At 40.5% G+C, this 12,408-nt stretch overlaps 1 protein-coding gene across 1 annotated transcript in view; it reads right to left on the minus strand.

Moving 5' to 3' along the window:
- The window catches only part of Camk4 (calcium/calmodulin dependent protein kinase IV), a 265,408-nt gene that overhangs the window by 78,123 nt on the left and 174,877 nt on the right, over positions 1-12,408 (minus strand). The window contains exons 4-5 of the mRNA XM_045131967.1: positions 11,259-11,341; positions 315-387 (exon numbers count right to left, since the gene is read on the minus strand). Of these exons, the coding sequence (XP_044987902.1) occupies positions 315-387; positions 11,259-11,341 (156 nt within the window). The remainder of the gene's footprint in view (positions 1-314; positions 388-11,258; positions 11,342-12,408) is intronic.

Below are 12,408 nucleotides of genomic sequence, written 5' to 3' on the forward strand. Positions count from 1 at the left end.
GCAATATGAGTATGAAATGATGGGGACTCCAACCAGGGCCTAGTAAAGATGAAGACCAAGGGTCAAATCATGTCATCTGGAAGTATCTGGCAGTACTTGGTTGAATTATCAGGATGAAAGGCAAACAAACCACAGAAAAGTGCTAGATTTTAGCCAACAGTTATTCAATGGCAGTATCACCAAAGCAAGATGAAAAAGACTTAAGGAGCATTGTAAGAGTTCTGTAGTAAGTGTACTTGAAGAGATGGCTATAAGCTATCCTTCTTGAATTAAGGTTGTAAAAGGAAGAAAGAACTAAATCATTTCATACTTACTGCAACCGCCTCCAGGATTTGTTTAACTGCATCTGCAGCATCTCGCTCACTGTAATACCCCTTTTCCACAATCCTAAAACAAAAAAACAAAAACATGAAATGTTTCTCCTACACAGATTTAGTGGAGTGACTATTAAAGGAAGTTAATTAAATCAACGTGAAAGAAGATACACTTAAACTGTTGCTACAGGTATCTATGCCCGAAGCCTGGGAGCTGGGAAAGATTCTGAGAGAGAGCACAGAGCTGCAAACTGTACACAAGTTTCCCAGATGCTGGACGGGTGGGAATAGAGCTTGGGGAAAGGTGAGAGAGAGAGTCAGGGGACTCGCAGACATGAGGGTACTGTCCGCTGACAGGGAATAAGCTCTGGTGGGAGTTAAAGTCTTTGTCGAGGCTTGGAAGCTGAAAATAGAGGATATTTTTGTGGCTTTTTCTTTTTATATGTAAGCACATTCATTTTTATGCTTTGTGAAATAATCAGAAAGCAGTTAAGATGCTATTAGAAACTTAAGCCCAGGGGCTATATAATTTGTCTGACACTTGAGTCCATAATGTTCCACTATAGGCTAGACTACAAGGCACAGCACTAAAACAAATTGTCTCCTGAAAATTTCATCACAACTTGGACCAAAAGGCTGCTGGGATCCACCATTCCTACAGGATCTGAAGATCTGGGGGGAAGCAGGGAGAAGCACGTTTCCCAGGATATCTCGCTACAGTCCTTACGCTCCGGCAGCCTTTCTTTAAGTGCTGTGCTTTTCACTTCCATGTTTGCTGTGCTGGACCACACACCTCTCTTCTCTCCGATCAGTCCATTTTCTATCCCATGATTTTTAAATCCTGGAATCAGAAACTATGGGTGATGTCTGTTTTTCCCCAAAGAGCTGCTTCCACGTATGGCTTTGGTGCATTTGTTTCTGTCACACTAATTGCCACGAACTGAACTGAGCACATCTCCACCCAAGCAGTTGTCATAGGCACAGCTTGAATCTGATTATGCCCTGAGGTTTCAGACTTCCTGGCACATTGGTTAGCAGCCCTATGGCCTTGCCCACCATCAGAGCTCTGTCCAGCTACCTATGTTATTAGAAGCCTGCAGGTTTATGTAAAAAATTACATTGATCTAATAAAGATGTTTACTGATGGATCAAAGGTCAGAGGGTAAAGGCCCTGAATAATAAGAGTTACAAAATTATATTAATGTGTACTGTGCTACGTCTACTGTAGCTATTTCTCCCTTAAAAGCTATACTTCTTTGTTTTCTCTCTTCATTGATGGCATTTGTATTTTTATGCTTTCTCTAAGGACTGTGGTGTGTTAAATTCACATATTAAAAGACAGTTTCAAAGGTCCCAGTAGCACTGATAGATGTGAGCAGCAGGGAAGGGCAGGGTCATGGATCGATGTGGGTGCTGGCTGAGGAGCTGCTGGATGGAAGAAAGCAGAGGCCAAATCAAATTGAAGACCTGGGAATGGGCCCAAGGGATTTCTAGTCCAATTCTTTCATACGAGAAATGAAAAAGTCTGACCCCATGACCTGATAAAAATTGCTAGAGAGCATATTGTTTACTCAACCATTCACTTGACAAATATCTAGCAAGTGCTTGCTTTCTGCCTACCTCAACATTTGAAGTAGAGACTAAGAAACTCATATTTCACTTCTATCGTGTGCTGTGTGGTTTGGGACATTGCTGTGCTCTGCAAGGTCCATGCCTCTATCCTCTGCTTGCTCATTTCCAGTTCCTCATGTAAGATTTAGGTCAAGGCCTTAGTGGTTAAGCACTTTCCTGTAAAGTCTAAGGACCCAGGTTTGATTCCCTAGTACCCACATAAGCCAGATGCACAAGGTGGCACATGTGTCTAGGGTTCCCTTTGCCGTGGCTGGAGACCTGGCCTGCCCATTCTCTATCTCTCAAATAATAAATAAAATATTTTGGGCTGGAGTGATGGCTTAGCTGCTAAGGCACTTGCCTGCGAAGCCTACAGACCCATGTTTGACTCCTCAGATCCCATATAAGCCAGATGCACAAGGTCACACATGCACAAGGTCACACATATGCACAAGGTAGCACATACCTCTGGAGTTTGAGTTTGATTACAGTGGATGGAAGGCCCTAGTGTACCAATTCTCTCTCTCTCTCATTAAAAAAGAAAAAAAAAAGAAAAGAAAAAGGAGCTGGGAGTGGTGGCGCATGCCTTTAATCCCAGTTCTAGGGAGGCAGAGGTAGGAGGATCACTGTGAGTTTGCGGCCACCCTGACACTATTGAATTCCAGGTCAGTCTGACCCAGAATGAGACCCTATCTCGAAAAACAAACCAAAAAAATTAAATTAGAAAAAAACATTTAAAGGCCAGTCTATTGGGCTTGCCTCAAAAAATAATTTAAAAAATATTTTTTAAGGCAAGCCCAGCAGACCGGCCTTTTATCTGAGAGAGAGAGAGAGAGAGAGAGAGAGAGAGAGAGAGAGAGAGAGAAAATTGGTGCACCAATGTGCCTTTAACCACTTGCATTCTCTCCAGCCCCCAATAATGTTATTTTAAAATTTTCATTTAATTTTTTATTTGTGTGTATGTGTGGTATGGTGTATACACATTTGTATGCAGATGTACATATTAAACACGTGTGCACAGAGGCCAGAAGAGACCTTTATGTGTCCTTCTCTATCACTCCCCTGCGTATTTTCCTATGGTGGGGTCTCTCCTGAAACCTGGACCTGCCATTTTCCCTGTCAAACAGCACCAATGATTTTCTAGTTTCTTCCCCTTACAGACTGGGATGACAAGACATGCATGGCCATGCCTGGCTTTTAAACGAAGCTCTGTGTAGTCAAACTCCAGTGGTCTCAGCCCCTTCACTCCTGCTTAAGTGCCAAGTACTTAACCACTGAGACATCTCCCAAACCCCAGAGATGAATTTTAATCATGTACTTTTGACTGAAATATCTTTAAAATTTTTTTTGTTCATTTTTTATTTATTTATTTGAGAGCGACAGAGATAGAGAGAAAGACAGATAGAGGGAGAGAGAGAGAATGGGCGCGCCAGGGCTTCCAGCCACTGCAAATGAACTCCAGACGCGTGCGCCCCCTTGTGCATCTGGCTAACGTGGGACCTGGGGAACCGAGCCTCGAACCGGGGTCCTTAGGCTTCACAGGCAAGCGCTTAACCGCTAAGCCATCTCTCCAGCCCTGAAATATCTTTAAAAGATCATGTTTTTTGAAAAATGTGAATAAGTATATCCCACAAAACTTCAAAATTTACTGAGTAGACTAAATGAAGATTCTTCCGAGGACCCATCAATACAACTTGGACTCAACATAAATAAAACAAGTAGTAGTTTATTCTCTTAGGTACCATGTTAAAGAGACTAACTGAGTTTAATAAAGGGAGATCACACAAGGTAGAAAGCGTCTGACAGAAAGGCATCCCTGGCTGTCTAATTTGGGAAGAAAATTTACTTTTATTCACTCTAAGTTTCAAAATATACATAGTGAATGAACTGTTTGGAATCCTGCTTTTCCAAAAGGGTAGACTTCTCTTTAAAAAGAGAAAACACACCAATACTGGTGAGGAAATTTTTCAATCTCAAGTGAATGTCTGCTCTCAGCAATGGTGGTGAGACAGGTTCCAGGCAAGAAGGTAAAAACAAGCTAAAGAAAATATTTTCAAAAAGTCTATTTGCACACTCCAGGGAGCTGTAAGGAAGTAAAGGTTTCCTGCAGGAGCCAGGGTCTGGGCAAGAAACAAAGCCAGCCAATGCAGCCTGTAGTGGGAAGCCTCACAGAAAAGGCTGAGGGTCTGAACCACAGAGTCCAGGGAGAGAATTTAGCCTCCAGGAGTATCAAGGAAGAGGGACCCTGGTAAAATCCTGCTTCAAATTTGGGACCCTTAAGAACAAACCTTCCTAGGAATTAGCAGGTAATTAAGAGTTCTTAGGAAACTAGCGTGGGTCCTCTCAGTACCTGATTGTATAGAACTATTTTTTTTTTTTTACCTTAAATACTTGTTAAGCCAAGAGAAAATCTGCTCTTTTGGAAGCAAGCAGCATTTAAATCTCCAAATTCTGAAATCTCTTATACATGGTATTTGGCATTGGCAAGCAAAAATGAAGACAGAGAAAAAAAAATGTTGAGACAAAAAAATTAATAAGCTTACATCAGAAATAAGAAGAAAATACTTTTGGCTTAATTAGAAGCCTAAGGGAACTGCTAAATTAGCTGTGGTAAAATGCAATCATTTTCTTGAAAACTGGAAAATTTACTCTTAAGCTTCATATTTTGTATATGAATGGTTTATTGAAGGGATCTGGGGCTGGAGCGATTTCTCAGCCTAAAGGGATCAAGAGATGGCTCAGAGCTCAAGAGCACTTCCTGTGTGAGCACCAAGTTCCAGGAGGCCTGAGAGAAGTCTTGCTTGACTCCCATCTCCAGGAGCCACATAAACAGCTGTGACTATCCACACCTATAACCCAGTGCTGTGGAGAACACAAGAATAACAGCAAGCTCTGAGCTCAGTAAGGACAGGGCAGAAGAGTGATGGTGTGAAACATCTGACATCCCCCTCTGGCCACTATTGGAGAAAGCACAGGGCATCACATGGGCACAAGCCACCACCTCCCAACACACAACCACATTATACACACACTTTCTCTCCCTCTCTCTCTTTCTCTCTCTCTCTCTCTCTCTCTCACACACACACATTCATGCACACATACAGGGAGAGAGAGAAAGAGTGAGAGAGGGAGGGAGTGAGAGAGAGACACACACACCACACAGTTTAATAAGAAGGATGTTGATATATTTTTTTTAATATTTTTTGTTTATTTATTTATTTGAGAGCGACAGACACAGAGAGAAAGACAGAGAGAGAGAGAGAGAGAGAGAATGGGTGCGCCAGGGCTTCCAGCCTCTGCAAACGAACTCCAGACGCGTGCGCCCCCTTGTGCATCTGGCTAACGTGGGACCTGGGGAAGCGAGCCTCGAACCGGGGTCCTTAGGCTTCACAGGCAAGCACTTAACCGCTAAGCCATCTCTCCAGCCCAGGATGTTGATATTTTAAGCCTTGTGGTAAGATTGCAAAGGATATGGCAAGGCACATGGCTCAGTGAATAAGAGGACTTGTTGCTTAAGCATGGGGCCTCTTGGGTGGGAGACCACTGAGTTCAACTCCCTGGAAGCCACATAAAAAGCTGGGTATGGCTACACTACTCTGCAACCCCAGTCTTTGTGGGAGAGGGGACAGAGACCAGAGAATAGATGGAGCTAGCTGACCAATGACAGCTCTTGGTTGATAGAGAGACCCCCTTCTCAAGCAGACAGTGCTTGAGTAATAAAGAAGGGCATCCAAAGCTCTCCTCTGTTCTTCTCTAGCCTCACATATGTGTGTATAGCACATACATGGCAATGCACATTGACACACACATTACACATCATATAGTACTCATACTCCGCACACACATGCCAAGAAATGAAAAAGAGAAAGACATGACAGAAAAAATATGTGAGCTTTCTTCTTCCCATGATGTCATAACTGTGTAAATTTAAATATTATATATGTATATGCATGTATTTATAATTTGTCTTAACTCAAAAGCACTGATTTTACTCCAAAACCTCAAACCATCTATCCTTTGCAATTTGCTGCAACAGAACACACTTGGGCTTTGACTATTCAGCTTTTATAGGCATCATCGGACAGATCTTTTACTAATAAAATAGAACTAATTTGACTCTAATTGACTATCATGATTATCTCTCCATCAACTGCTCCATTAGTTCATTCATTAGGTACTATTAGAGTCACCTCACCAGGAATGAATCCTCATCATAACTTCACAAATTTGAATTTGATCCAAGTGCATAAAAAAGAGACCATGAGGGCTGGAGAGATGGCTTAGTGATTAAGCGCTTGCCTGTGAAGCCTAAGGATCCCGGTTCGAGGCTCGGTTCCCCAGGTCCCACGTTAGCCAGATGCACAAGGGGGCGCACGCGTCTGGAATTCGTCTGCAGTGGCTGGAAGCCCTGGCGTGCCCATTCTCTCTCTCTCTCTGCCTCTTTCTCTGTCTGTCACTCTCAAATAAATAAATAAATAATAAACTTTAAAAAAAAGAGAGACCTTGACTGTTTTTTTAACTGTAAAGAAAAAAAAACCCACAGTAGATTAAATAATGAAAATGATTCAACTTGATATAATTTAGCAATAACTGTAGAGGCAAATAACCTAATGGCAAAGCTAAATTCTTATCAGTGGTGTCAATGATAGGAGCAACAATATTCAAGGGGAAACCAATCCATCCTGGGAAAGTTACTCAGAGTTTGTTCAGTGGCAAGTGCTTTACTGGGCTGCTAAATTTCGCATGTCATCTATTAAATCTGAATACTCAATTCATGTTTTTAAAATTTCTACAACTGAAATTAACAATAACCTATTTTCATTTTCTTTGGAGCTGAAATAAATTCCATCCCCATATTCTTTCATGGAAGCTTGGGAAAGGCAGCTGTTTGCCTGCAGACAACTGCTAAGCCTGTCACTTTTCAGAGTTCAAGCCTAAGAAGAATAGTCTTTTCTTCCCTTCTTTATATTTTTTCTTTGGATGCTGGCCAAAATCTCAAGACTCTTGCCATTACACTTTGGACTTTTTCATCTCAGCAATGACAGTGTAATTGCTACAAGGTGCTACAAAAGGAACCATTACAGAAAAATACTGGCTGCACTCATCTGGGCTGGTCCAGAGGAGTCTTGTCTAAATACACGGGAACATGAGAATCTTAGAAAGATTATCCATTCTTAGACTAGTAACAAGGAACCTAATCGTTCTTAGTAGCATAGAATAGCTTCAAATGTGTTCCAAATTTCAAAGATGGTACTCTAGGCTAGATCATCTTTGAGTGGTAGAGTCAAGATTCAGAACTGTGAGTCTATTAACTAACAACTGCCTCCCAGAGGCTACTTGATGCCCACAACTTTAGTTCATTCATTATGCGTAAAACTAATTCATAATGTGAAAATTATCATAGTATTACAAGTTTTAAAGGCTACTTGTTTTAATGAAATTTCTAAGTACTAATAAACAAAATTAAACATTTGAAAAAAGACATATAGTGTGGTTAAGGTGAAACAAAACCTTTTGTACTTAATATCTAAAGCTTCAGATCTGCATTAGAGAATTTTAAATGTAACAGACAAAAATTTTAAAAATAATATAAACCCTTTGGTAAAGGCGGACAATTCAATTGGGTATAGTAAGGATGGAAAAGAAGGTGTCATAGTCAGCTCATGCTGCTGGGATGAACCTCCAGGCCAGACACAGTTTACGGAAGGAGTGGGATTTATTTGAGGCTTACAGATCCAAGGGAACATCCATGATGGCAGAAGCAGCCAGGTGTACACACAGAGAAATATCACCACCTACACCACAAGTAAACACACTCCATCCAGGAACTTCAGACTGAGCTGAAACACTCTGCATACCTTTAGGCTGGAATTCTAGATCCATCCCAAAACACACCTTAAGGTCAGAATTGGCCCACAGTGAACCTATTGGGGGACATCCATTCAAACTACCACATTTTCCCCTTTGCCCCCAATAGATTCATAACTATCACACAGTGTAAATTGTATTCAGTCTAACTTCAAAGTTCCCAAAGTCTTTACCAACTTAAGATAGGTTGAAAGTCATAAGCCTGATTGAGATTCAAGACTATCTCTTAACCATGAGCCCTATAAAATCAAACACGTTACATACCTCCAACTTATACTGGCACAGAGTAAACATTTCCAACTGCTATAAGGTATAACAAGGAGAGAAATGGACCAATGAAATCCCAATAACTATCCAACAAACATCAAACATCTGCAGTTCAAGTCTGATATCATAACCAGTGACTGACAGTCTCCAGATTTTCCAATTCCTCCCCTACAGCTGGGCTGAATAGCTAAGGAAAGTTTCTATCCTGACTCAATAGTGATCCTTGATAGACCCTGTACAGTCCTAGTATTTCTAAATATATCCTTGGGTCTGCACTGAAAACTATGGTCCATCTTCCAAAGGCTTCACTGGCCTATCAGCCATCACACCCTGCCCCATGCCACATTCCAGCAGCAGCTCCTGGAATCATGTGCACTTCATGATCCATCCTATACATTTTTTCATGTTTTTGCAAACCATTACAAGTGTGTAGGACACAGTCATTTTCTTAATTCAGCAATGACAAATCATGAACTTGAAGAGCAGGTTCCTTTCTATCAGTAACTTCCTTTCAAAAGAGTTTGCATTTCTACCATCCAATCTTCCCTCAGGCATCCTTTCCACTGTTTCAATGTAAAGCAGTTGGTCCATCCTTAATCCCAGTAATATCTCCTTAACAATAGCAGCTTCAGAAATCAGTCTCAGTGCCAGTAATTTTAAACTTAGCTTGAGTTTTTATAACTTGAAATCTCAAGTTTCTCAGTTCCATATCTTTATCCAAGCACAATGCATTACAAATTTAATCTTGATCAACCTCTCTGTTCACGAGCAGCAGAATGCAGCCAGCCCTTATGCCAGTAGCCCAGTTCCAACAAAGTTCTTTGCAGTCTTTCCCTCCCCTTACAAAGCTCATAAGCAAAACCTCCAAATACAATTCTCTCTGCATTTAGAATTTCCCAAATCTCATAAGAAGAGTCCATAAACCTTGGCTTACCACTCTGGAAGGCATCTTCAGTTGCAAGTACCAAGTCCATGCCCATTCCTCCAGAAAAAAAAGTTCCAAAAGGCAAAAATTTACATGGTCAGTTTTATCATGCAGCAATTACTTTCTGGAACCAATTTTTTCATAGCCAGCATAGGTTGATGGGATGAACCTCAAAGCCAGACACAGTTTATGGGAGGAGTTGGATTTATTTGAAGCCAACAGATCCAGGGGAAGTTCCATGATGGCAGAAGAAGCTGGCCCCCTTTCACAGGTTCATGCAGAGAGACATGCCACCACTATCATCATAAGTAAGCACGCTCTAGGAACCCCAGGCAGAGATCAAGCACTGTGCATACCCTAGGCAGCAAATTCCTGATCCAACCCCAAACACACGTTAAGGCTGGACCCTAGAATACATCCACAGTTACACCTCCTCCAGCCAGGGGTCTGGAGATCTAAAGCTTTAATAAACTCCTAAATTTGCATTCCAACTATGAAAAAAGGTGTCTTTGTTTGGGCTGCTTTAACAAAGCGTTAACAGTGTGGCTTATAAAGCCAACAGACAATCATTTCTCACAGTTCTGCCGGCTACAAAGTCCACACCCAGAGCACCAAAAGATTTGATTTCTAAGGCCTGGGTTTGCTTTAGATATGCATTTTTCCTCATCTGGAGAAAGTGGTAAGGTATCTTTCTTGGGTTTCTTTTAAAATACCACGAATTCCATTCATAAAGGCACTGTCCTTATAACAAAATCACCTCTCAAAAGATCCATCAAATACCACCATGTATGGGGTTAAGATTTCAGCTTATGAATTTGGGGGTAACACAAACATTCACCACATTAGGGGAAAGTGCTCCTCTCCCAACACAGTCAAGTGTACATCTCTTTAGGGATCTTCCTCCTCAGAGTCTACTCATTGTTATACCTGTCTATTCATTCCATTCTGCAAATATTTATGGAGGCTTTCACAGAATCCACACATTTGGTCCCTCTTCTGCCCTCTTTTATCCAAGACCCAGTTCTCTTTTATTTCATGTTTTAAACATCTTTAAAAAAAAAAAACCCAAATTATTTATTTATTTATTTATTTAGAGAGAGAGAGAGAATGGGCACACCAGGGCCTCAGGATGCTACAAACAACTCTAGATGCATGCACCACCTTGTGCACCTGGCTTATGTGAGTCCTGGGGAATCGAACCTAGGTCCTTTGGCTTTGCAGGCAAGTGCCTTAACCACTAAGCCATCTCTCCAGCCCTGTGCCATTTTTTAACCAAGACCCTTACTTTTGCTTCTTACCATTTCTAACATATACCTATGGGTCTCTTATCCAGTTCCTCCGTTTACTACCCTAGTGAGCACAGTTAGTATCACAAGAACCCACCAGGAATTCTCTCGAGTAGGCAGGGGAAGGTGCGCAGCTATGAAAACCTGAAACCTGTGTGACCCAAGATTGTCCTGCGGATCCCAAGGCATCCTCCCTTCTCAATTCTCCAACCTCTGCACTGAATAATAAGCTGTGACACAGCAACCAGATTGCCAGTAACTGTCCAGAACAGACATGTTTTACTCTGTAACACGAAGCTGTTCACATATGCTGTTAAAGAAAACAGGTTTGAAATAATCATTTGAAGGAGTTCAGTGGAAGGGAGTAGGTGAGATGCTGACAAAAGACGGCATTGGGAGAGGGATTATGATCAAATCACATAATGTCTATGTATGAAAATTTCATGAAAAGTTAAAAAACAATCATTTGAAGAATATTCATTTTTATATTTTTGGTACTTGAACATGTTTTAGTTTATTTGGGTTACTCTAACAAAGTATCATTAACTATGAGCTTAGAAATCAACAAACATTTATTCTCACAGTTTTCTCAGTTTGCAGTTTCACTTGGAGAGCACTCAAAGCGTATGCTTAACTTTGTATAATCTTTCTTGTTTCTCATAAGAAAATATTTTCATAAATCTTACTGCCTATTTTAAACTTAACATAATTTCAGAAATAATACTTTTATTGAAGAAGTAAGTGTTTGCGAAAGTAAATGGGCATTATGGTATTTCTCATTTTATTTACTAATCATCTCAGATGGCCATCTATGTACAGTTTAAATGGTAACTGCATTTCTTGAACATTCTTCTAAAACTTATTTTATGAAAATATAGCTACTAGCATTCTCCTTTTGTAAACGCTTTTAGGAAAAATTCCTCTTACATTGTTTTTGCTGTCTCAACAAAAAGTATTTCTTTGATTTGATTTCCAGGTCCAACTCACCTGTCAAACAGTTCTCCTCCTGTGACGAGTTCTAGGACCAGACTGATTTCAGTGGGGGTTTCAAATATTTCTTTAAGCTTAATCTAGGGAAAGATGCAAAAGAGAACATCACAGATTTCTTATTTTTATCATTCTTTTTTTCTTTATTTAGTTTATAGTTATGTCCATACTTGGTGTGTAAATAGCCATGTTGGTACCGTAGTTAGCCTCTTCCCTGTCCTCCCTTCTCTGAAGGGACCCTCCTCATTGGGGATTGTGGGTCATGCATTGTGGGGTAGACATCAGTCATGGGGAAGAGGCAATGTCTCTGTGCATAATGTCCCAACTTGTGGCTCTAACAATCTTTCTGCACCACCCCCCTTAAAAATCTCTAAGACAATACCTCCGCATGCTGGATAAAGTCAACAAAAATCTTCATTCTAACATTAGGCAAATACTTGCCACTTTCTTTCTGAGTTGTTTGCCTTGTCAGGTTACATCATCTTTTTCAAAGATTAAATTTTGTTTTCCCTTTTAATGGTTAAAAAGTAACTACACTAAAAACTCTTCCTAAATTTTACCAAAGCATTTCAATTTCTGATTTTCTATCTAGAGCCAAAAAAAAAAAAAATCCAAACCTACCAAACTATTTGAAAGTATCATGAAATTGCTAGAGATAAAAAAATGTTTCAGCCAGCCATGGCGGCACATGCCTTAATCCCAGCACTTGGGAGGTGGGAGGTAGGTGGATCACTGTGAGCTCGAAGCCAGCCTGAAATTACACAGTGAGTTCCAGATCAGCCTGAACCAGAGTGAGACCCTGCCTCAAATAAAAGTAAAAGTTTACTCTTAGAAACAAGGGATTAGAAATTAGGAGTGAGAGGAGGGCAAGCTAGGTTAAAAAGTTTGTATATAAAAGTTATTATCAGCAACTAAAAAGTTACTATTTCAGGAAAGAGACCTTGAATAGAGTAGTGGCAGAGATTTGATTGACCAGACAATAGTTTTCATCACATAATCCAAGAAAATCTGAATAGTTTCTCACAGATCTGTGAATCTATTGGCCAGAACTGATGTAAATGTGAGGAAAATGCCATATAGACTTCTAAGAAAGAAGAGAACAATATGAAAGTAGTAATTGAGTAGGGCAGTCTTATTAATTGCTTGTTTA

Source organism: Jaculus jaculus, chromosome 13, assembly GCF_020740685.1.
Source record: "Jaculus jaculus isolate mJacJac1 chromosome 13, mJacJac1.mat.Y.cur, whole genome shotgun sequence".
NCBI lineage: Eukaryota > Metazoa > Chordata > Mammalia > Rodentia > Dipodidae > Jaculus > Jaculus jaculus.